Raw genomic sequence first — 26,395 nt, 5'->3', positions numbered from 1 at the left:
TCCATAGGTTCAGTGAGTCAAAAATTACCATCCAGGTCTGTAAAAACACCTGATAAGAGGATGCTTTCAACATAGTTTTCATTACAGGAAAAATTACTGGAATTTCTCAATCAGGCAAGCAGCCCATCAGATTCAGCCTCTATTCTTTGCTGGGATCAGCAACTAGATCCGTGAAAGCAGTTTGTCCAACTCTCTTGCCCTCTACCTTTGTGTATTTGTCTTTATTTTGTGAATGTATAAGCTGTCCATCATAAACTCCCCAAGATGGCATACGGCATTTATTATGCCCATGGCCAGATTGCACGAAGCTTGTGTCTGTATTGCTCCCCCAAAGTATATGTTGCTGTTTGTGCACTCCAATCCTTTTCTCACAGCTGGAACATGGTGGTGGTGAGGATGACATGCAATCCGTCTTTGCCCACTTTCACATCAGTTGAAATATTGCATGCAAAATGCAGCCATAGTCTTCTACAGGGTATGAACTGGACCTGGAAGATCCAGGTTCAAATCCCTGTTCAACTGTGAAGCTTCCTGGTGACCTTGGGCCAGTTGCGATCTCTCAGCCGCACCTGCCTCACAGGGTTGTTGTGAGGACCAAAAGAGGAAGGGAACCATATACACCACCCTGACCTTGGAGAAAAGGTAGTATAAAAACATGAAAAAAGATAAACTGTATAAGCAGTTTTCCCTTTCTCTCTTCATGCCCCTACTGTTTGCATGCGCCATCCACTTCAGATACCCAGAAAACAAGAGTGAATATCAGTGGATCTAGCTAACTTCAGGCTTGTACAGAAGTAGAGCAAAGTTGACAGCAGTATCACATTATGGAATTGCAGCCATGTGCAAAAGCTGTCAGAAAGCAGCATATGTTTTTGGTCACTGCCGTGATGTATTTAGTTGCCTTGCTAACCAGCTGTCTGCCCTCTCAAGCAAAGTTACTTCACTTTGGAATGTAAAAGTCAGTTTATAAATACATGGAACCTATTTACCAGGCATGAAATGAGAATGTTAGATCCTGCTATATTTCATGCTCATGAAAGTGTTCCGTTTGGTAGTCTGCAGGATGCAAGGGTCTGTTTTCATGAAGGAATGCTTGCTTGCCTTTAAGAGCTCAAAATGTATCTGGTCTTGCCCTTGATGCCATACTCCGTGCAGTGATAACATTGAAGCATATTATTCCCAGGGGCCACACATAGAACACTTTACCCAAGCGCATGAGGCTAAATTATAGATCAGATCATGCTTGACAGTCTTTTTGCAGGCTTATTTTCCTATATCCATAATCTGGTCAGCAGACTATAGAGTTGGGCCAGAGTGAGATGCAGGCTGAATTTGTAATAAAAATGGAAAGCTGTCAATGACCATGAGTTTCTTTCGCAACATTGCTGCCAGGTATTGAGGGACTGTTGAGCACAAACCCTGCACAGGGCCTCCCTTATATGTACACATATGCTTTTGTCAGTGCACACGCACAATCTGGGATGTTCTTCTTTATTATATGTGAGTACTGCTGTCCTTCTTCCCATTGTATGCTAAATGTCCCTGTAGCTTGCTAGTGATGAAAGAAGGAAAAGTAGTAGCACTAGCAATCCTTCATCCTTCAGTGAGCCATCCAGAATTTGTGTCATCTGCCATATGATATGATATCCCTTCTACTTCCTCATCAAGGTGATTTATAAATATGTTGAGCAGTACAGGACCTGAGACAGAATTTGATCCTTCCAGGTTGTTGTGGAGCCTTTAATTAGCACTCATTTGGGAACTTTTGTTCAACCAACTTTGAACCCAACAGCCCACATGTCTAGCTCACATTTTTCCATTTTATCCACACGGATATCATGGGAGATTTTGTCAAATGATTTGCTGAAGTCTAGGTACACTATGTCCACAGCATTCCTATGTTATTCTTCTACTGGTTCCCAACCTGTGGTCCATGGACTACAGGTGGTCTGTGAGACACTGAGAAGTGGTCCGTGAGGTCTCAGGAAAAAAAATCTTCTTCAATCACTTCCAGTGTCTCACTGAGCAAGCCGTCTCCCACGAACTACCAGTGGGGCAGGCAAGGGACTGCCCACAGCCACAACCACTGAAGTGTCAGCTGTGGCTGTAGGCGGTTCATTTTTCATTCCCTCTGATAGTCTGTGGGGGAATGCTTGGAGGACAGACCACCAGAGAGTGTGGAGACCAGATCCTGTACAGCCACATCGATTCCAATTTTTGCCCCAGTGGTCCACAGGTTCCTAAAGATTGGGAACCACTGTTCTAGACCAATGGTTCACAAACTGTGGGTCCATGACCCAATTTTTTTGGGGCTGCGAAACCGACAAGGCAGATTAGGCTATGTGCATCAAGGGTTAAACAACTTGCTGTCTGGGGGGATCACTGCTGCCCAATCACCCTTACAGCCACAGAAGCTTGAGCGGCTGGTAAAGTGAAACTATTTTTTTAGGTGGGTCCTGATGCTAAAATGTTTGGGAACCATTATTACAGAGACTGATCACACTACTTAAAAAAGAGAGAGATGTGGTTTGTCTGGCATGACATACCATTACTTTCCAAGAGCTCACAGACATTTTGCTTTATAATCTTTCTGAGATATTGACATCAGGCTGACTGGTGTTTAGTTTAGCAGATTCCTTTGCCGCCACCCCCCTTAAAGACAGAGACAAGATTTGCTTATTTCCAGTTCTTTAGCACCAAACCCATTCTCCAGGAATTCTCAAAGATTACAGACAATTGCTCTGAGATTGCATATGCAAACTTCTTCATCACCCTTAAGTTCATCCCTTCCTGGAGCTTTAAATTCATTTACAGCCCATTCCTAACCAGCAACACCTGCCTCACTGAAGGAGCTGCACCAATGGAACACAGGAGGCCTCCTCACAGAAGCCTCCACTCCCCTGATAGGTCTACTTGGAGATGCACCAGCTCTTTGGCTAATACAATTCTGAGTGGACCCAGGGAGATAGATCGAGTCTGGGAAGGGAGAGAGTGAGCCAATGCCACTGAACACTGATAGCACCAGCAGAGCCAATGCCACTGATAACTGCCACATTCCCATCCTCAACACACCCCCTCTCCTTGTCATATTCCTTCTCTTCCCCACCCTGTTTCATGCACCACCCACTGCACCAACTTACCGACACCAGGGACAGAAGGCTATTGTCACAGAGCCACTGCAGCTCATCATTTCTGGCAGTGGCCCAGTTGCACTCAATAGCACATAATATTTTGCAACTCTGGAAAGGTCACTGCACTGTTCTGAAAATGCAGTGGCCTGTTAGAATTGAGCTCTCAGAGTAACAAGGTGTTCACTTTTTATCTTTTCCCTATCCTGAGCCATGATATCCTCTCCTCTTCATTAGTGCAACTGTCATCAGGTTAGACCACATTTTCATACTGTGGGACAAGACAGATGCAAATTACACAGGCCTACAAAATTGAGGGTCAGAAAAGTTTTTCCCCAAACTTTATGATGGTTTGATATGAATTTGGAGTGTCGATTTCAAAAATGGCATCCATTTTGCCCTGTCATGTCTAGTTTTGGAGATATAGTATAGCCTCATGGTTCAAGCAGCTTCCTCATGAGGAAGCCATGGTGTAGGCTTCCTCATGAGGAAGCTGCTTGAACCATTCACTAAAGAGGCTATACTATAACTCCAAAACTAGACATGATAGGGCAAAACGGATGCCATTTTTTGAATCAGCACCGCAAATATACCCAGGAATGTAACGTTTAAGGAAGCAAAATGTGTGTTGGCCTGTGTTATCAGTTCAAGGCAAAATTATAGTGACAGGCTCATTTATTGTAATTGGCAGAAAACTCACAAATCGTAGTGGTCAGGGAGCAAAAGGACAAGGCAGGCCTCAGTGTGCCTTGGGAACTCAGGGCTATGGGGCAGGCTTGGGACAGGGTACTCCTCTACAGTAGCCCTGCACAGATATTAATCATGTCACCCAGAAGGATGTGTGGAGGTTCCTGTGTTCACACAATGTTCACACCCTGTTTGCCTGTCAATGGTGCACACTTTTAAGGTTACCCTCCACACATTCAGCATTTGCAGTAGTGGGGATACTTCCTCCCCATTATCATCACATGGAACATTTTGTTTGTCACTGCAGACAAATGCTCAAGAAGTAGGGCTGAGTATATATATCATGAACACAGGGCAGGGCTAACAGGACAGACTCCCAAGAACTTTCCATGCATTCTTTTCCATGCCTTGAGTAACTGAATGCTGCCAAATCCCAGAGTACTAGGCCAAAACCCACTGTTTGCCAGGCGTTCTTTCCCGGATCTGTTCTTTCTGCAGCACTATAATGGTCTCTATTGGCTCTCCTTTTAAACACAAAACTTAATTCTTGTTGTTTCAAAGAACAGGAGATCAATCGATCAGAATGGGCAACTATCTAATTTAATGGATTCATGCTCTGGAAACATCAGGTGTGTCTGTAATGCCAACTGAGAAATCTTGTCGTTCTCAATTGAGTAAAAGGTGAGGACAAGATGGGAAATGCTATCCTTGGCTACCAAAAGATTAACCACTTTAAATATTTATAGGGTCTTATCTTTGCTGCCGATTGGTTATTAATTCCTTGAATTGAGGCCGAACGGTGTGAATCCCTGGAGCTTTCAAATCACATCCACTATATGAATTATTCTGAACTTTTAATGGAAAATTGGTACTTTAAATCTTCCTCCTGCTATTTTCTTTTCTTTTACATGGCTGTGCTCTTGTGTCATCTTTTCTTTCCTTGGCTGCATGCTGCAACTTAGAAGACCCAGGCTCTTAGAGAGGATATGATGGAGTTTGGTGTCCTCTCTACTAGATATGTGTTGCTTGACTGTGAACACTGTATTTTTCACTAAAAATCTTTGCTTGCCTTTGAATGAAACAATAAGATAACTCCCATTTGGTATTGACTAAATATTGTTCTGCTTCTCTACACCTTTGTGCTTTGAAAATTTTTGCATAAGCTTTCCAGATTAATTTCTTTATCTGGCCGTTTTAGGAATCTGGCAACACCAACCTAATATATTTAATGCTACCTTCAAGAGCATTTTTTCCCCTGAGAGTTGCATGATAGTTGCAGCTTGACTACTGTAATGAAACCTTTGATAATACGTTGGCTATCTGTAGCAAATGGGTTTAGTATACAATCCTGGAGTAGTTGGGGGACAGGAACATCCTCAAATGTATAATCTGAAGAAACAGGCCAGTAAATCATGCGGCTGAGGTAGGCAGGAAGGCTGCTATCTCTGTTCATTTTGTGTTGCAAGCGATACTTGAAAGTTTTTCACATCTGAAATTTTTCAGCTAGCAAGAAAAATAAAAAAAAAATACTAATTTTCCCCTTAGTTTAACTTTATTTCCATATTGCCTGTAAGCCTATGGTAAACAATAATAAAAGAGAGAAAAGACTTAGGGCAAACTGAAAGGGATGAGCTCGTGTGGGAACACTCACTAGGAGTAGAAGTTACCTTGCTTAAAAAATAAGTTTCTGAGAATGATAGCCGTGCAACCCAACGGCAAATCTCATTAAAGTTAAAAGGCTGAGAAAGTAAGCATTTGAAATGCTCTTTCAGGTCTCATAAAAACCCCAAAATGAAAAATTTGGATTATCCAATTAGGCAATGGCTGCGAGACCAATGTTGTCAGTCCGGCAAGTTCCTCTCTGCTGATTTACATGTGCTGGGTAAAGGAGATGGAGAAAGGAAGGAAGAGGCTTCAGGCTGGTGCTCAGTCCTTACTCTTTTCCCCATCAATTTGTGTGCTTTGTGGCTTGAATGAAAACAGCTGCATCATAAGAAGGAAGTGAGACAGTGACAGGAACTTCTTTTCCTATTGGATTTCGTTTTTCGGATATCTTCCAAATTTAATGCAACCACTAGACCTGGCTTAAGGAGTGGGGTGTTAAGGAGGGTATTTCTGGTGAATGGCTGAAAGTTTGTGTGTTAAGCAATGAGAGTTGCATGCAGGAAGGTCCAAGTGGGTGGGCAGGCAGGTGAGGCAGAGCCTCCCCACCGTAGTCCTTTGCTCCATGGTTGTGGGTTGCGCTCCCACAACCACAGAGTGAAGGACTACGTTGGGGGGGGGGCTCTGCCTCACCTGCCTCCCCACCCACTGCCCGTCCCTGGTTGCATGCCTGAGTTTGTCTCTCTGGCATTTGCTTGTGTGGGTTGTTCTTTAACAAAGACAAATGGTGCTCACTGAGATATGCATGTTCTCATTTTTAGGCCTCAGTTGAAATGTGTAGTTTCCCTCTTGGTGTACTTTGGTTTGGTTGTTATGTGGTGAAATGAAGAGCTTTGAAGCTCACCTCATCTGGACTCCACTGTCATTGAGATAGACAGCTGCCTGGCCTTGCTGAAAGATGCGTTAGGCAATTCAAAGCCTTCTTCTTGCTCTGCACATGTTTTATAGCTCTGCCTGCCTTTCTAAGGCATGAAGGAATAAAAGAAACTTTAGCACTAGACTTAATATCATGACTGAGGGCATTCAGTTATAATGCTGCTGAATAATATATAGCTCAATGTTCATTTGTGGTTGTTTTTCATGCCAAATTCAATTATTGTTTTTATTTTCTTTCACCATATTGTTTTCATTGATACTGATAGTATTTACTATTTTTGAAGCCCTATCCTATGCATGTTTACTCAGAAGTAAGTCCTATTGTAGTCAATGGGGCTTTCTCCCAGGTTATGTATAGGATTGCGTTGTTGGCTTGCCAGCAAAGACAAGGGTTTGTTTTATTTGTGCCAAAGATAGGGTACCAGAGGAATGAAGACAGTGCAATTTGGCAGGAAGAAGAAGAGCTGATAGATAAGCAGGAGCAAGAATATGAAGATATTTTAAATTTATTAGAAGAAAAATAAATAAAACAGTAGGAGAAACAATTAGCCAATGGAGAGAGTGGGAAAGCATCACACAATCTAGTGTAAATGGCACAGATTAGCTGAGCCGAAGAATTCAAGAGGCAAAAGAGATTTTAGAAAAGAGGCAGGGAGGCCAGGCAAAACAGCACAGTATTGTATTTGTCAGTGTGACACATAAGGGGAGATTAAACAAGAGTCCTCTGGGGCCATTACAGATGGATACTTGTAGTCCAGCTCTTCTTTGCTTGTGGCATGATATAAATTGGATTGATCTGTTTGTCAGGATGGTCCTGCTTTGTCGTAGGTGGTTGGACTAGAGCTGTCAGCTTCCATTTTTTCAGACCAAGCAATAGCAAAGTTACATTTCTGAGGATTAGGTTGGCAACCTTCAGTCTCGAAAGACTATGGTGTAAGCCTACAGCACCCAGTATTCCCAGGCGGTCTCCCATCCAAGTACTAACCAGGCCTGACCCTGCTTAGCTTCTGAGATCAGACAAGATTGGGAGATAGTGTTCAGTATAGGGTCTGAGGATTAGTTCAAATATTAAGGTTGCCCTGCTGAAGCCACTTGAAATGCTTTCTGCGCTATGGCATTTCCAGTTGGATGCCATAATATTCAAAAGTTCCTCACTGCATGATAAACACCCACACAGATCTGCTGTTCTTTGGATGCAGGTTCAGTGACCTTCTGATGGCAGCCCTGAGGTTTGAACCAAGCTCTATTTGTGCTATAGCAACCATCCAGCATACAACTGACCAATGACGTACAGTAGAGAGCATGTGGATCAGCTACACTTTGGCATGTATCCAGTTTAAAATTGTGCCACAGTTTAGTAGTCATTCGGCTCCAGCCCTAAGCAGCAGATGCAAGGATTGTTGAGATAGAAAAGGAAAGCAACCTGTTCATATTACTCATGAAACTTGTGTTGTAACAATGGTTTGACTTATGTGCTTGTCATACCTTGATCTAGTGCTGTCAATCACACCATCTTTTTTCTCTTTTTAAAGACTCCTGGCACATTTATTTTGGATACTTTCTGAACAGGTGCTTCCTTTACATTGTGAATGGTTTAAGTGAGAAACTTGCTTTATGTCCGGAGTTCTCAGCTGAAATCACAGGGCTGTCTGACACAGGCGTTTGTATGTTTACTCATCTGTGCTAATGCTGACAGCAGATTCCCACAGTTGGCCTGGATTGGACACAAAACAGATGTTGGGGATTATGGGGAAAGATTCAGAAAGGCTTTGGGCCTGTGTGTTTGCGGAAGTAATTCATTGTGGAGACACAGACAGGGCCTGCTGAACTTCCACTGTGGAGTTCTTGAAAAGGCTGCAGTGGAACTCCCTTTCATACCCAAAGCCAAATGTTTTTCCTGGTAATGTTAATTAGAAAGAAAACATAAATCAGTGCCATAAAGTGTACTGAACCTTAGCGCTATCAGGTTTCTATTTCCTCCAGCTCCTCAACAAAGGCCTGAAATTATTCATTGCTTAGGAGTCACAGTTTCCTCCTACATTCAGAATGTAGCTCTCCTGAATCAGAACTTGAGAGATGTTCAAGGACAGAACAACTAGGAGCGTATCTAGACAACTGACTTGAGTTGTCTAAAAAGTCTAGTGCATAATGGAGTCTTATGGTATCGTGTGATGGACAAAATCAAAGAATTTTGCTGTCTGAAACATGATGGTGTGGGTCCTTCCATGAGATGAGTGGCTTTGGAAGCCCGGTTCCTTACAGGTAAAAGTCACCCCACAAGAGAATGGGTCATCATCGGGATCCACAGTGGCACTGAACACCCAGGAAACACCCAAATTGTGTTTAACACTTTCTTGTTGTAATAGGTAGCGGATTAGAGCTCCCAAAAATGGTTAATAAATAACTGGCTGTTGCTCAGCTATTCGATTGATTCTCAATCTCTGTTGTGTTGGGTGTGAGATGTTGAAATCATTCCTGCTGGATGTGCTCAGCCCGTTGGATCACTTTTACCCTGAGAAGGGGGTGACAGTTTGCAGTATGGTCTAGTGCAGTGTTTGTCAACATTTGTCTTCTGCTGTACCACTTCACATTGTCCGCCTATTCACCAGAAGTAACTGACGATGACATCCTTGCCAGTTAATTCTGGTTTGGGAGGCTAGATGTGAAGCAACAAACACCAGTAAGAGGCTCAGGCTGGACAGAAAGGCTTTTTTTGAGCCTGGAAAAGCATGCTTTGGAGCTCTACCTACTGCGCTGAGGCTCCACCACTGTTTGTTGTGTCACATTCCTGGTCTTGCTGCTGGGTGGCAGGGGTTCAGTGAGTACCACCTCAAATACCACTGGTGGTACCCTACCACTGGTTGAGAAACACTGGTCTAGTGTTATTTGTTGACACCAAGTCACAAAGTAAGAACATGCAGCTTGATGGGTCTGTTGTTGTTGAGGCCGCTGCCTATAATTTCAGATGAGCCTCTACAGTTATGCTATTGATAAATTGTGGTTACAAAGACACAAAAGAACACTGTACACCAGTGGTGTAGGTATAGGGGGGTGGGGCAGCAAGTATTTCAAGTGCTGCAATGCAGTGGTAAGCAGCCCTCCCACTCGCCTCCGGAGCCATTCTGAGCAGGTTATCGCTGAATCAAACCGCGTCTCCTGCTAGTGCCCAGAATGGTTCTGATGGTGAGCGAGAGGGGCTGCTTAGACGACGCATTGCGGCACCTGCAGTATTTACTGCGCTCCCCCAATAGCTACACCACTACCACGCACCACATCTTATACGTATTATAATACTAATGGTGCATGTGTAAATCCAAACAGTATGGCAAAAAATAGACAGAGGGTGATGAGTGAGATCCCTATTCAGGACTACTCCAAAACATTTTGCTGCCAGAGGTGAAGGACAGGAGGGTACACACATCCCAGCCTATTCCACATGCAGAAGGTTTTGCTGCAAAGGCCAGAAACACGAGTTCCAGCAATGTAAGGGCCTGTTAGACTGGGCCGTTAGAAAATGTGCTTATTTTTTCTACATTCCCCTCCAGAGATGGGTTTGTCCTCTTATGCTGCTGCTCCTCACTGAAGAAGGGATAGGTGACATCCAGAGAGAGAAATGGCCTCAGAGAGTGAAGACAAAGGTTTCTTTCTGGGTCATAGAAATAAAGGGATGCAATTTAAAATCAGATAACCCACAACAGATTCAAGACAGGGATGAGAGGCTTTGAAAGGTTGGGTAGGAAGACATGTAGATGAGCCACAAAGAGATAAAGCAAAAGAAAAAATCCAGAATTAACTGTGTGTGTAAAAGGCAGCACCCAGATCCCAGAATAAAGTGCACAACATACACATAACCACTTTGAGGAACCCCACACTTGCACTGTGGGTAGAAACTCTTTGTGCTACTGAAAGGATAGAGAAGAAGCAAGCACTACTGCCTGGTTCAGTTGGTAGGTGGACGTGGCTGCTGATTGACTAAGGACCCAATCCCATCCAACTTTCTAGCACCAATGGGGCATGCACTACATCCTGTGGTGAAGGGACAGTCATGGAGGCCTTCTCAAGTTAAGGGAACGTTTGCTCCCTTACCATGGGGCTCTATCGGCACTGGGAAGTTGGAGAGGACTGGGCCCTAAATTGCAGTTACAGTAGTTGAATTTTTACTTGCAGCTATCTCATGCTTTCCCCATGAGATTTTGGGTTAGGAACTGACTACCATATCCAAAAGGTTATAGACCTTTACTTTTAAGAAGTATAGTTGCTCCGTGGGGGGCTCGTACAGAATATTTTCACTCTGATCCAGAATGTAATAGCTAGCACATTGTTATTCACTTGTTTGGCCCCGGTTCTACGCATAAGCACATGCAGTATCTGTTTAAATCTGCCTGCCAGGGATGTGCTGGAGTCACTGTGCCAAGTTTTAGCCTTCGACCCACTGACTCAACTCGTGAGTCATAATGGTTGGCTGTTGCAACTTGTCCTGAGCCACTGTAGAGTCATTTTTACTTGAGTCTGAGTCATTACAAGAACTGAGTTGTGGCGTAAGTCAGGCTGGTCAAAAAAAGAAAGAAAGAAAGAAAGAAAGAAGTGAGTTGGGACTTGAGTCTATTCGAGTCATGAGTCTTCTTCAAGTCACTGGTCCTGAGTCACAAGTTGAGTTTGAGTCAGTGACATCTGTGACTCAAGTTAGCATGAGTCTTTGTGAGTCAAGTTCCCATCACTGCTACCTACTAACCAAATAGATTGACTCCATCAATCTGGGGGGGGGGGGGGAAGTTGGAGCCACAACTCTGCTCCAGTCCTAAACAGGTGACTGGCGTAGTCAGAGCTGACAGCACCAACTGCTGGGTTGAGGGGCACATTCACTTTCAACACAAGCCTGTGAATGTCTACTAAATAAGTCCCATTGGGGGCTTTCTCCCATGAAAGTGTGTATAGGACTGCAGCCTTAATGAATTTCTTATGCAGTCTCTGGCAATGTAGAGAATTGAAGAGGCAGGGGGAGACCTTCTATCTATAGAATCTCCACATATGGATCAGAACATCAACCCACTCATGGTTTGGAATAACAGAGTCTCAACATCTTGTCTAAAAAGTCTTGAGAGGAGGAAGTTCAGTCCCTTGTTAGTACAGAGGGGTCCCCATATCTGTGGAGCATGTAACCGTGGATTCACTTATCTATGGATCGGGTCTGCACTTGCCCCCTTGCATGTGCAGAGGCGAGGGAAAGTCCACTCCCCTTGTCTCCAGAGGGTGAGGTAGGCATCCTCTTGTATCTGCGGAGTCAGGTGTCCTTGGAGGGTTCCGGAACAGAACCCCCATGGATACAGGCGCATGTATGCCTGTAGAACATACAGATATCAGATCATTTCAGTATTATTATTCACTCTGTAGTCTTAATTTGGCCCATTGGTGCATTGATACAGCATTTTGTATAACTGTACTAGATAACTTCATTGGGGATCCTTGGGTCTATTTAATATAATTACTCCCTGTGAGCCTTTCATTCAAAGGTGGGTTCCTGTAAAATTTAATTATTTTTCCCCCTGCAGCATCTGTGTGAAAAAGGCATGACTGTTCTATAAAACCAGCGACTATGTACGGCTGGTTTCTTGTCAGAGCTGCACTAGATCTAGCTACCAGTGCAAAAGTGATGATAAGTGAGGGTGGCTTTGAATGGCCCCTTCATGTCATAAATTATATGTACAGCGTGGCAGTTCACATCAAAAGAGTGATGAATGCCTGTAATGTGGCCACATTGTCTCTTTCATCAGAGTTGTGTTTTCGAGATTTGCAATATATTTCTCTCTGCATATGGCTTAATTTCAGAGTATAATACGCTACCTATTGTATTCTCTTTGAATATGTATCAGGTTTTACAATTAAACCAGAAAGAATAATTGTAACCTGTCAGAGTCCCCTGGGATGACTTTGAAAATGAATTATTTTGTTTCTGCAGTAATTTCAAGGCCATTAATGAGTAAGAAATTGCATTTCCTGCATAAAATACAGTGTTCGTGTACCTTGTTGCCACTCTGTGACATCAATTGCAGCTGAACTGTCTGATTAAATTCCTAGCTCTCTATTCTTGGGGAAGTAATGGAAAATTGGCACAGGTAATCTCCTGATCTCATCAGCTTTGTGTTTATCACCAAAGTCAAATTAACCAAATATGACTTTTATTGGCCAGTCTGGTAACACTGGATAAAATATATAAGCATACTTAGAAGATGCATTTGAAAAAGTGGTGCTGTTCACCAATTAAATAATTTTAGTTGATTAGCCTTATGCCTCTTCACAGATTCATCAGTTAATTTGTTTATTAAATTTCAATAAAGGTGCATATTGCCAAAACCTCTATAAAGGCACATTTTGCCTTTCTTAGAGTAAAACCTTTATTTCTACCCCTCCTTGAGTGCCCTTAGCAGGGTAGAAAGATGGGGTATAAATTATATAAATATATAAATAACTTAAATCTTGAAATCAAGGAAAAAGATCCACTCCTTGTGGTGATATTACATTTTAGTAATAGCTTTCTCCATGCAAATGGCACTTACCATTCTGTCACACTTCTGCTGCTGCTGGCACCCGATCTGGCCTGAGAAATGCTCTGGACAGTTGCGCCTATTGCCCATCTTCCCAGCAGCCATTGCGCTTGGATTTCTGGGCAGAGGCGACTGCCCAGAGTGTCTACTGTCTAGAGAGGTGCCAGGAGCAACAGCTGTGCGGTAGAATGGTAAGCGCCACTCTCGCTAAAGAGGGCTGTTTCAAAACATCAGATATGGCCTGCGGGCCATAGTTTGGAGAGCCATGTTTTAGTATAAGGCAAGAATGAGTCTGAACACAATGCCCTCCTAAAAAACAAGCCCTCAAAAAATACAGCAAGTTCTCGTTATCCGCTAGGGCAGGGATGGGCAAACCCCGGCCTGTGGGCCATTTGCAGCCCTCGAGAACCCCCAATTTTGCCCCCAGGGAACCCCCATCTCCAACGGTTACTTGGCCCACTGGAGACTTGTAGGAGCCCTTGCTGGCCTAACACGACTGCTCTTCGCAGCAGCAGCGAGGGAATGGCTAGCCCTGCAAATATCTCACGTTCTTGTGCAAGAGTTCTGCAGAAGCCCCACCCATCCGGCAAACAGGAGGAGTTTGGGGAGGCCACAGCCAAGGCCACATGTTGGATTGGGGTTGAGAAATCAGGCCATTTGAATTCAGTTTGTATCAGACAGGGGCGGGTGTCAGGCAGGCAGCCGGACGAGTACTGAAAGGAGGAGAAATTGGGGCCTTTTGAATGTACTGCTTCAGTTTGTGGGGGTGGGTGGGCAGGGGGATTGTGAGTGAGTGCTCAGAAGAGGAGAAATTGGGGCCTTTGCATGTGCCACTTCCGTTTGCTTTGTTGTTTGTGAATTGGGAGAAACATGCACTGGGCAAGTGAAGGGCACTCGGAGGGCGTGTGCATGTGTGTGGGTGGTGGGGTGGGGTGGGGGGAGCCAAGTGGGTTTCAGTTTGTGCTCCGGAGTGAAGTTGGAAGGAGGAGGGACTGGCTAGGTAAGCTCCGAGTGAGGGGGGAAAAGGCCGTAGTACCTGCTGGGCACTTGGTTTCTTTTCGGGGGGGGGGGGGGGTGAAGCAAGCTTGGTGAAGACACATCCCTGACTGTTCCAAGTGCATCAATTTATGTCTCCATGTGTCTGGTGCCTTTCCCTGGGTGTTTTTTCCACCCCCTTACCCACATCTAGCTTGGTCTGAGTCTGTGCTATGTTGGTTTCTTTGCTGCCTGCAACCTCTTTCACCCAGGTGCTGTTTTCTGTTGTTTTTCTCCATCTGCATCACTGCCTTTTCCTGGTGTTATTTCCACCCCCACCCACAATTCCTGACTTGGTTCTTTTTTCTGTTTAAAAATACTTGGAAGTGCCTGGTGCCTCCCATTTTGTCACTTGGTGATGCTCATTTCATCCCAGATGTATCTGCTTTTTTCTTTCTTTCATGTTTTTCATGGTGCTCAGCAGCCCAGACATTTGGTGGTGACATGATGACATCAACACCGAAACATCCACCCTTTTTAAAGACAAAGGTTGCCAACTCCTGCTGTAGTGGGAAATGTCAATCTGCCCATTTTTGGTATCTTCTATATGTGGAAAGGTGCCTTTGGATCCACCTGTATGTGCTGATTCCCATATATTTTGTAAGATTTCAAATTCTTGATCCCCATTGCACTGAGTTAACTGGTAACGGTTTCAATTCTCTGTTAAATTAACTCAATTTTTAAAACAACAGCAGCACATTACAATGTGTCATGCACCTTATAAACATGCTACAATGAGCAAAAGAATGCAAACATTTTCACAGGTCTGTGGTGACTTCTAAGGGCTTTAGGGCATAAAGTGATCCATTGGTTGGGAAAATTCAAGTTGGGTTATTCTCCATGCTTTCTATTCCTGTTTTGTTTTTTTTAAATGGAAACTATAATCCACACCTGTCCACAAAAGAGGTCTTTGGGACCATCAAAAAGATTGGAAAGGGAAATAAAATGAATCCTTATTGGATTTTGTCTCCTACGGGGCATTATTAATAATTGCCAAATCCCAAAGAATGAAAAAGTAAAGAAAACCTGAGATACTGTTTTATATCCCTCATGGGTGGGTTTTATAGCAAGCTAGTCCTTTCCTGTGCATTAATGTGTAAAAACAGGTGTCCTGACAATGTGGTCATTCCCTCAAACTTAGTAACAAAATAAAACTAAAAGCCTTTGAGGAACTTGTTAAGAAATGACACGTCTTTGTTTTAGATTCAGCCATACTCTTTCCCAGGGTCCTCATCTTCTTTCTAGCTAGCTTACAGACAACCTGGTCCTCTGAAGTGATGTCAGCTTTTACCTTCAATGATAATATGAAATCCATCTTTGGATAGAACTGACAATGAGTTTCTTGATATGTATTCTATATTTTATTTGAAATTTTTTGTTTAAAAAAGTAGCCTTTGTGTTACAATCATTTTCAATCACGGGTTCTTTCAAAGTATTTGACACTCTTCCAAATCGCTGAGTAATAGGAGTTCCACAGTTACAATCCAATTTTTTCCATTACAATATATAATAGAAAGACTGATCAAGGCAGTGGTTCCCAAACTATGGGTTGTGACCCGATTTTTGGTGGGTCCCATAGCAGTTGAGTAGAGCCTCCAATAAAAACATGGAAAGATCAGATAACTAATTGCCTCAAGCCCTGAAGCTTTTCAAAAATCATATAGCTGCCAATTGCCCTGCAAAGAGCTCTGCTCCTTTCAAAATGAACTCCTGCAGTTTGCAAGCATGTGTAAATATAGGGAGATAAATGTCTGAGCATCTTTTGGGGGATTATTATTACTTGTAATAAATGGTCTTTCTAGATCTCCTTTTTTAAAAGTCTTGTAAACATAGATTGAGCTGAATCTGTGTCATGTGTCACAGTGTTCAGATAGATTCTAAGATAGGAATTTGTTTACTCCATGCTCCAACAGGTGCCAGAGTATTCATAAATATCTTCACACACAGTCTGTCAATTGCACAGGAATATTAACAACGGTTCCCCCATTCCAGCAATAGCATGAAGGATTTGCATCAAACGCTTCCTAAATACATGGAAAAGCACCTGTCTGGGCTATGATGGTGTTGTTGCTAAATACAGTTGAATTGTAAAGTGGCCACCTGAAAATATCCAAATAAATCTGTCATCTGAACCTATGACATGCATCAGTCACACTAACCCAGGGATGCATTTAAAATCTATTCTGAGTTATCTAGTGTGTCCCACCATATTATACAATAAGCTCCTTAGCTGCTTATCAGTTCGCAGTTGGTCAGGAAACCAAAGAATGCTGTCTAACTGTGCTGGAGAAAGTTTTGATGACAGTGCAGGACCAGCTTCTCTCTGAAATAACACTGCACTACTACCATCCACTAACATAAGGGCAAATTTCCTCCTGATGTCTAAACCAAAGTTTTGACCACGCAAAGTACTATTGAAAAATCTCAAGCAACTCATTACAAGAGTTACATGGAGTTTATCAAGAAAGTTATTTGTTGATTTATTTGATTCTAACAATTACAATGGGTTCATTCAGGGTGACAGAGGATATAACTGATGTACTATGAAAGCAACAAATGTTCTGAGGTGCTCCCATGATCAGTAGGGGTATTGTTCAATCAGAGCTCAATCCGAGAGTTACAAAAACTCTCTGAAAGGGTCCAGTATAAAACTTCATATTTATGTGCAATCACTGACCTTTGTTGAAAATGGTGTCCTTGAGTTTCTCTTAGGTTGCAATACATGCTTTCCTGGATGTAGGCCCCATTGCAGTCTTTGGGGCTTACTTCTGAGTTGACATGCTTAGCATTGGGCTGTTAAACACTTGTCCGTTAGACAACACCCTTCAACTTTTCACAGATGAAAATGGAAACGCAACTTCTGTACTTGTAACCCCCCTGTTGTTACAACAAATTCTTCCCCAATACAATGTTGCACATTACTAAAGGCTGTTCTTCACTTGCTACACACTCTAAATTTATCCTTGTGCACAGGTTGACCAGATGTCATAACTGCAATAGAGGACAAGGCACCCCAAAATGTAGGACATCCAAGAAAAACATAGGACATGACAAAATAAATGCTAAAAACACTCTTATATTGATTTCATGTGGTTAATGTAAACATTATATTCCTTATTATCAAATTTAAAACTACTGCATACTGCATATAATTTATTATATATAATTTATTAATTACAAGAAGGCTGTGTGCTGCCTGCAGGGCCCGTTCACAAGGAAAAGGACATTTAAGTTATTTTCCAGGACACAAGGCTAAAAAAGAGGACATGTCCTGGAAAACGAGGACATCTAGTCACACTGCTTGTGCGGTTTCTGTCCTACACTGGTTTCTGAGGTAGTGTAAACTAGTAAACCACACTTAACTGTTTAAAAAAAACAACCTCCAAACTTAAGAATGCTTTGTAGACTATTTAACTTCACAATTAATCTGGTCAGCTGCATCTCAAACATTTGCCAGCATTTACTTTCCGAATGCACTTGCTGGGGAGGAAATTAGTGCACTCTAATGCATATGGAGCACAATGTTTTTTAAACAGCATCCCCAAAACTCCCTGAAAGGCAAATAGGGACAGTGATTAACCAGTTTATTGTAATTATTAGTAGATTATTTTTATATATTGTTTCACTCTGTCATTAACATAAGCTGCTCGAAATGCTCACTAGGTGAGAGGTTAAGCTATACAGTATATTTAATAAATAGCAGTAGCAGCAGCAACAACCACAACAATAACGATGATGACAACAATGATGAACTAAGTATCAGTGGCATTCTTTGAAATTGTTAGATCAATATGTAGTAAATTGCTATAACTTGTCCTTTTTTAGTGATGTTGCCACTGTTCCCCCTTCTTTTCAACTAACCAGCTACACACTGTAATATGATAGTCGTTAATGCCATGTTTATTGCTGCATCTTTGCAGGCAGGAATGGTGCTGAGATGTGGATACTTCTGGCTCGGTTTATTTTTGGTGCCCACAGCGTGCCTTGTTAAAGATGTGGCGTGGAGAGCGTAAGTTAGAAAACTGTGACATTAATTATGCTTCTTGTAGAAATTTTAAAGAAATGAAAAATTCTTGTTTTCATCCCACAGTCACTGCGTTTCTCTGAATGAAAACGACGGCTGCATATCCATTAAAACTTTGGTTGTGACAACTCTGCGAAATGTTAGTCAGCTGTACTGTCACTGACAAACAAAGACCACAATTCTATCCACATTTACTGGGAGCAAGCCCCATTGACCACAGTGGGACTTACATCTGAGTAAGACATTCATTGGGTTGGGCTCAAAATGTTGCAGTGGTAGTGATGTCCATAAAGACAAACGTTGCAACAAATTAGAAAGGATGTGTACAGCCCTTTTAGATTATTACTGGTTATTCTTACTGTGAAAAGAGGTTGGGTCGTGGCTGAATTGATCTTTATCTGATTGGTAAAAGTTCTCTGCATGTATGCAGCAAATTATTTTCTAATCAACACAATTCTGCTTTCAGGTCGCTATGACCACTCAGGTAGATAACGTTATTAATATGGCTGTGAATGGCACATTCCAACTAAGATAATAATCACACCAAATAGGTTAATTTTTGTTGCACGAACAACAAAATGTTACTGTGAAAACCCCTATGAGAAACCTTGTTTACATCTCAGTCTCTTCCCCCCCCCCCACTGGAAGACTTGCTTCTTTGCTACAGTTTTATTTGAACTAGACAGAATATCTTTAAGCCCCATGCCTCTCATTGCTTCTGTCTGAAGGAATATGTCAGTGTTCCTTGATAGGCTGAACAACAGACCTACCAGCTGTTGCAATGGAATGAGGGGGCCAAGCATAAAAAGGGTTGCACGTGCAGTTGGCATGTCACGAAACCCAAATGCAAAGTATTATAACCCACAATGCAATTGTCTCATGCCAAGATACATATTTAGGAAGTTTTATGAATGGATCCTGTACTGTGGAATTCCCAACCAATATTCCCCAGCAAGACCTATTTTTGGCATTTGCTAGTGAGTGGTGAACTGCCTTTACTTTCAAAACTTTTAACTATTTTTTTTGCTATCCGTTGTGAAATGGACCTTGATGGAAAGTAGCAAAATGTTACCATGGAGAAACAAGCCCCCCTCAGCAATCCCCAAATGGGGCTTGCCGTTTGTGTGTGTGTATTTATAGGCATGTTAACTGGGGAAGAAAGTGATGGATACTATCTCTGCTTCTTACTGTGAGGGTTGAGGATGATTCAGAGGTTTGGAGAGAAGGAGGACAAATCATGTCTGAACAGTAGTTCATCTTTATGTAATAGAAATGAATGGCCCATTCAAAGCTCGCAGTACACTGGTGTACTGCAAGGTACACCATTGTGACAGTTGCTTCACTGCTCTGCAGAGCACTGCTGCTGGTACAAAGGCCAGAAGGCCTTGTGCCTCCACCAACACAGGTGTTAACCAGCTGCCAGTGTGTGGTTTTGCTGGTGGTGGGGACAGATCAAGGCAGAGATCAGGCCAGGTCTGTGGTTCATTGGTAGGGGAAGGGTTCTAAATGTGCATATCCCCATCCCCACTGCTTCTGCGCTTAGGTGCCCATTCCCCCACCTTACAGGAAATCTGTATGGCTGACATTCTGACTTGCAGGTGGTCATCATGTCTAGTTAACCCTTCCTACCGCAAAATCAGCTTCTAGTTCTTCATCCCCTACTGTCACGTACCTAGAAGTCCCAGCAGCTGTGGCAGTGACGTCACAACATTGTTGACATCACTTCCGGGTTCTCGGTGGAGGATGAGGCGCTGACAGCTTTGCTCCCCAGTTCCTTCTCCTGTGGAAGTTCCCCCTTGAAGGGGGCACCATTAAGCAGAAGGAACGGGGATGTGAAGCTGCTGTGGCAAATGCCTTCTCCTCTGGGAGAACCGTAAGTAGCACAAGGCAGTCATGTCCTCCCCAGCACAGCGCCCAGGGCAGGTGCCCCTCAGGATTGATCCTCGTTATGCTTCTGCTTACAATCACCAACAGATACATAACATGAGGATTGTCATGAAGTGGCCTGAGTAAACTGAGATTCAGCTTTCAGCTTTGTGAATGTGGTGCACTGCAAAGCCAGCAAAAGTTATCATCTAATGAACTGTAGATCAGAGCACAAAGCTAATAGCTTGCGCTATACTTGCTTCTTACTAACTGGTTACAGCTTGCAGGAATTTGGCAATAATTAATCAATGGGGAAATGGAAACAAGGTTTGTAGTGCAGTCATTTAAGATTTTCTCATTTATTAGTTTAAGACATTTCAAGAGGTTGGCGCAGACTTTGCAGTTTGAGATTGGGGATCTTGGTGCAAGCTCCATCTTCTCCATGATGTTTCCTCTGGCCACCCCTAAAGCCCAAAGCACAGAGAATGACCCTGATATACAACTAACTTCTCAATGCACCTCATGCTATGCTTTGGGGGGCACTTGGAAATATCTAGAGATCCCTTTGTCAGACCCTCGCCTCTCAGACATTAGCCCAATGCTAATGAGGGGCTGATCCCTCCCCTTCCCTGGCAGGGGAACCTAAGTAATGGCTGGTTACCAAAGCCAGTTAAAAGTCACAAACCGTAAGAATTGCTCTCATCTTGATTGATGCCAGCTCCTGAAACCTGGAAGCGTATGGCTTTTCTCTCCATGCAACACTGTGCCGCATCAGAGTAGTCACATTCCTGTTGTGCAAAGATGCAAAGTATGTCTCAAACTCAAACCACTGCAGAGAAGGTGTGATCAACGGATAAAAGAATCATCCCAAAATAGATATCATGTCTACCCCTCTCTGTTCACTTTTCACCTAAAAGCAGCGACAGAATTCACATGAACCAGTTATTACAGAAATGCTTATGTCTGTAAAGTTGCAATTTCACATCATGTTTTCTTCTTGTGTCCAGTCTGCCCTCATCCCTCTGCAAATGACAATGAACTGACATTATAAGAAACATTCATTGATGCAGTCATACCTGGGGTGGGGTGGAGGGAGTGTGCCTAATGCATTGCAAACCACCACTGCTGCACAACAGCTAGGGAGTTGGTTTCACTCCATATCTCAATGCAAAAATTGCACACGTGCAACAGCCTTCCTCAGCATGGATGAAGGGTTTCTACCACTTGATGAAACAGACTTCTGCGTTGGTATATTGCATATACTTGGAATAATAAACTGGGTCTTGCTGTCTCCTTGGATGTCACGTGATGAGAGTGCCCAGTGTCACATTTCTACAAGCTACAGTTAGATCTTTGAAAATACTTTCAGCCAAACATGCAGTCCTATCACAGGCACTGAGTACAGTGCAGGAAATGGGGAGTCTGCTAAGTTGTTTGATTGTGTGAATTCATCCACTGAGAAGTGTAAATGGAAATCCCAAATGTTTCTCCATTCTTCACTGGTCCATTTCCAGGAAAAGCTGTCTTTCTACATCATTTCTACTTTCTCTAAGCCAGGGTGGCATGGACAATTGGCAACCCCTTAACATTATCTACCTCTTGCTCCCTTGTGTTCCTTCTCCTTCCTCATTGGAGGTATATTGCTGGTCAGGTTTGTCAGCCTGGGAGCCACAAACAAATGATGCCATAATCCAGGGATAATCCAGCCCCTGAGCAGTTTAGCCAGGAAAAACCTGGCTCTTCATGCAGAATTTCACCATCACTCCTCTAACCTGGGCAGTTGGAGATTGACTGCAGATAGTGAGAAAGGACACACATCTTGTCTCTTCATAGATCTTTCCATGGGTGTGCATCATTCAGCTGGTACTATATGTACTCTCTTCAGCATCTCTCTTACCACCCTAGAAGAAAATTTTTGTTTCTGTTTCTACTTAGGTATATAGCATTTTTGCAAGGACAGTCTCAAACGAAGCCTTCTTTCTGTAGTAGCAACTCTTTTATCTCTTGGGCCTTTACAGAAATGAGCTTGCTTGTTTCAATTTACACTCCAAAATAAGCACACCAGACAAAGGCTTGGGATAAAGGGTCACTTTTATTATAAAACCATAAAATCTGCAGCAGGATAAACTAAGAAAACCATCCCCTGTGTGCGGGCAATTAAATTGGAGCAAATGGTGCTAACCGTCTACCTCCCCCAGGCTACACAGGCATCAGATCATGGCTCCAAGTCACCCTTGGTCCTGGCCCGAAAGAGTTTCTCACCACCAGCCCCAAGGGGTTGAGGCAGCGGAAGGCCATGCCCACTTGCTCCAGTCCAGCAGCTTTCAACCAGCCAGCCTCAGCAACCGAGACAAGTATCATTTGAGTGATCCTGGTTCACCCCGTGACCTTGCTGACTTCCTGATATATGCAGACTCCCTACAGCCCTATCTACCCTGCCCACATGTAACCTGCCACATTGGGGGGTTAGCCTGACACTTGACCCTCCACCACCCCACACGAAGCCAAGAGGTTTCGCAAACCCTTCTATAGGTCTGTGAGAAAAATATCATCATGTACAATGGTTTCATTCATCCCAACTGCTCCTTATTCATGAGTCCATCTAAATGTCTCAGAGCCTGATCCTGTGGTCTGCAGCGCGGCTCCGCGGCACGGACCATAGTCACAAATGTGCCGTAAGGCACGTTTACAGGACTTATCGCCGGGATCCCACCAGAGCTAGCCCAGCTCTGGCCGGTGCTGAGCCAGCGCACAGTGGGCGCCCAGGTTCCGTGGCTTGGCGATCTCCCTGACCGCCGTGCTGCCGAATGGGAGATTGGGGCGTGGTCAGGGGGCGTGGGAGAGGCGTTCTGGGGAGGGGGGAGGCGTGGCTGGGGGCATGGGGGAGGCATGTCAGAGGGAGGGGGAGAAGCAGGTCCATGGAGCCAAGCTCCGCAGGATCCAAGGCGCTCGGGTAGGGCTGCTCGCCCTACACAAGCACCTTTACTTTAGCGGCGACCCAAAGGTTGCTGCTGAAGTGAGTAGCCCCATTGTAGGGCTGCTTCCCTTACTTGGGGGAAGAGGACGAATCCCGAGGCGCCTCCTGCGGTAGCAAGGGAGGTGCAGGATCCGGCGGGAGCCATCCATGGAGCCGCTGGCTCCTGGAGCTCCGGGCAGCTCAGGATTGGGCTGCCCTGCAACTATTTATTGATGGCTTTACTATCACTTCTAAGCAGTTGTTTTATTTTAGGTCAGGTCTGCACAAATTGTGATCTGTCAAGTTCAACACAACCCACCAGCCACCTTTGATTTTATAACCTCATAATAAGATGTTATAACCTTCCTGGTTTTGTTCCCTGTTTGGAAACTGAAAAAAAAAAAAAACAGAAGACTTACCAAGCACATGGCAAGCCAGAACACATTGCTGATGGGATGTGGTTGACTTGACATGTCACAAGTGGTGTAGACTTTCCCTGAAACATGAAATGTACAGTGATAGAACAGCTAGTAAAGCATGATTTCATGGGACACCCATGGAGTTAGTTTGGCGCTGGCTTACATTGTTGTGAAGTTGTGTCTCAATTTTAGATGCCCAAAGATGTTTTTAATATCCTTGAATCGGGTATAGAGATGGCTCAAGATGTTTTGGCACTTATAGCTCAGCACTTCAGCACATGTTTTGCATGCCAGCCGCTTCTAGTTCAGTCCCCTGCAACTTCAGTTCAAAAATTCCAGGTAACAGAATAGGGAAAGTCCTTGACAAATTACTGGCCAGTCAGAACAGATCGTGGCAATGGACACGTGCTAAATGGACCGTGCTAAATGGACCAATGGGCTGACTCAATAAAAGTCAGTTTTACATCTTCACATGTTTTGTTGCCTAAAGGTAAACGATCCAAATGGTGCTGTCATCAGTGTAAAAATACAGTAATCAACAAAATGATGGATCATTTGCTATGTTTTAAAGGCATCCCAAATTCTGCCACATAATATGGACCACCTCACCCTGCGTGACAGCGGAATAATAACCCAACATTTAATCTATCTACTAGAAAAAAGTTTTAGTTCTTAAAAGTGAAACCAAGTTTAATCATTACCCTAAGATATTGCAGTTACTTGATTCTAATTAAAATGTTTTGCAGTTCTAGGTAATTTTGTATTCTTAGGGCAGTGGTTCTCAAACTTTTAGCACCGGGACCCACTTTTTAGACTGAGAGGAACCCACCAGAAATGATGTCATGACCAGAAATGACATTATCAAGCAGGGCAATTTTTAACAATCCTAGGCTGCAATCCTACCCACATTTACCCCAGGAGTAAGTTCCATTGACTATTATTGTTAAAAGTATATACATAGCAGCATGTTAAAAGTACAGGCATGTAACTTTTTCCTGAATGCAGTCACATACCATGGTAGCATCAAGTCTAAAATAATGAAATGAATAGGGACCCACCTGAAATTAGCTCATGACCCACCTAGTGGGTCCCGACCCACAGTTTGAAAAACACTGTTTTAGGGGGGGAAACTTATCAAGAATGGCTCAGTTGCTGTTCCAATACCTTGCAAGATGGTAACAGGGTTACCCATTGATTTTCAGAAACCTATTTTTGTTTTGAGCAACTTCGGAGTTGCAAATGAGAAAAATAACACAGTGTAACCCCAATATCTGCAGATCTGACAATTGTGGATTTGACTCACTGTGGTTACTGTGGATACTGGGGGAAAGCCACTTCCAGTTTGTTTGTCAATTCATATATCCATGGATTCACATATCCATGGGGGGTCCTGGAAGAATCCCCAGGGAATAAGAAGAACGGACCTGTATATACTGTACACTGGAATGCCCGATCCTATGAGCCATTGCGCTGATGCAGAGACCCATAAAAGCTGGTGTCAGGAGCAACTGAGATTTCACTAGGCAACAATTAACACAGCAGCCACCATCAAATTAATAAAAGCATTAAAAAGAAATCTTCCTTGGTCTACGAAGCATTAGGGTTTGTGCAATTCAAGTCAATGGAGGCATTTCCAATATTTTGGTGGGGTGTTGGGGTGGTTCCATGACTGGATCTTGAAATGTATTTTTCTTCTCATGAAAGCAGATGGGGGGGAGCTATCCAGGCGCCCATATGGTGCCTGTATGTTTTCTGTAGCTTTTATCAGCTCCAGGAGGATAATTTGCACAGGGGAACTGTTATGGGAATTTAAGAAAGGCTTAAATTAGATCCCCACCTATGGCTGTGGTCCAGTGTGGCTCCCACAACTGTTTTTCAGACATGTTTTCAGAAAAACATGTTGAGAATTCTAGTCCTGGATCTTTCATGTGATGACTTAGATCAGGGGTGCCCAAACCCCGGCCCAGGGGCCACTTGTGGCCCTCAGAGGCTCCCAATCTGGCCTGTGGGGAGTCCCCAGTCTCCAATGAGCCTCTGGCTCTCCGGAGACTTGCTGGAGCCCATGCTGGCCCAGCGCAACTGCTCTTAGCATGAGGTATTAAACCTCATAATGGCCCATTTGTTCCTGCGAGTTATGACTTCATGTTACAGTCACCAGGCAATGACTATACATGGGTGAACCAGCCTAGTGCCGGCCCACTGCTTACTTTCTGAGCAGTGATTGATGTTGGTAGCGACCAAGCAATGAAGCCATGATGCAAGTTGACTAAATTGTCCTGTGTTTTACAAAACCAAAATGATATCGATAGATGTACATGCTGGACTATCAGAACTATTGCTGTAATTGTGGGGTGTTTTTTTTTAGGGGGGGGGGAACACAGGCCAGTCTTGAAGCAAATTGCTTTACCGTCTTGGTGTGGTCGCTCTCTCAGACTGTCACCCTGAACTATCTTCATATATTTTTGCACCCTCTTTATTACCCGCAACTTTCAAAGGTCAGGACAAGTCCAACCGTTCTTAGCAGCTCAAGCACTGCTAAGAAAGAACACGCAGTCTGTCATTTGTCTTCTCCCTTCCTCTGCAGCATTGCAAAATATCTAGGTGCAACCAAATGCCTTGGGACAACCCTGCTGGGTCTTTCTCAGTGGAAAAATTGAGTCTTTTTACAGCCAAAGTTGATGTGTTGGTTTCTTTGTTTTCTCTCTTTCTCCTGCAATACAGGGCCAAGCATACCTACCATAAAACTTTGCTGGAGCAGGTTCAAGAGTTGGAAACTAAGTCCAAAGAGCTGGGAAAATCTATGCTGCGTGATAGTAATGGAAAGAGGTGGGGGCAATTCCATCTTAATTGGAAGCATGGCAGATTTTTCCCCCTTCACCCCATCATTATTTTTTTGTCCATGCATTGCAAACAGACTCCTCAGCCATCTTATCCATTCGCCTGCTCTGTTTAAAACAAAGTGTCCATCTTTCACTACTCCATCCATTATATGTTGGTACATGATGCCAAATTCCAGGCTCTTTTTAGCGCTTCTTGCATGGCAGCGATGTGTACATTAGGCAACGGGGCCAATCCAAAGCCTTATTTTAGTTGCATGATGATGATTATTTTGGCTTGCCTGGTTTCCTGGATTAATTGTATTGTTGAATACAAAAAGTGTCAAGAAGATACCTGTAAAGTAGGACTGTAAAACAGATAGC

General features: G+C 43.5%; 1 protein-coding gene across 5 annotated transcripts in view; it reads left to right on the top strand.

Annotated features, from left to right (window-relative positions):
• The window catches only part of ATP8A2 (ATPase phospholipid transporting 8A2), a 353,936-nt gene that overhangs the window by 296,580 nt on the left and 30,961 nt on the right, over positions 1 to 26,395 (top strand). For 4 of the 5 annotated variants that reach the window (XM_066618841.1, XM_066618843.1, XM_066618844.1 and 1 more), the window contains one exon: positions 17,851 to 17,939. In XM_066618841.1, coding sequence (XP_066474938.1) covers positions 17,851 to 17,939 — 89 coding nt within the window. Of the gene's footprint in view, positions 1 to 17,850; positions 17,940 to 25,916; positions 26,022 to 26,395 lie in introns of all 5 variants that reach the window. The other variant, XM_066618845.1, reaches the window with a different exon arrangement.

The sequence above is a fragment of the Tiliqua scincoides genome, chromosome 3 (genome assembly GCF_035046505.1).
Source record: "Tiliqua scincoides isolate rTilSci1 chromosome 3, rTilSci1.hap2, whole genome shotgun sequence".
Lineage (NCBI taxonomy): Eukaryota > Metazoa > Chordata > Lepidosauria > Squamata > Scincidae > Tiliqua > Tiliqua scincoides.
Note: the sequence above shows the minus strand (reverse complement) of the source record. Positions and strands in the feature narration are given on the sequence as shown.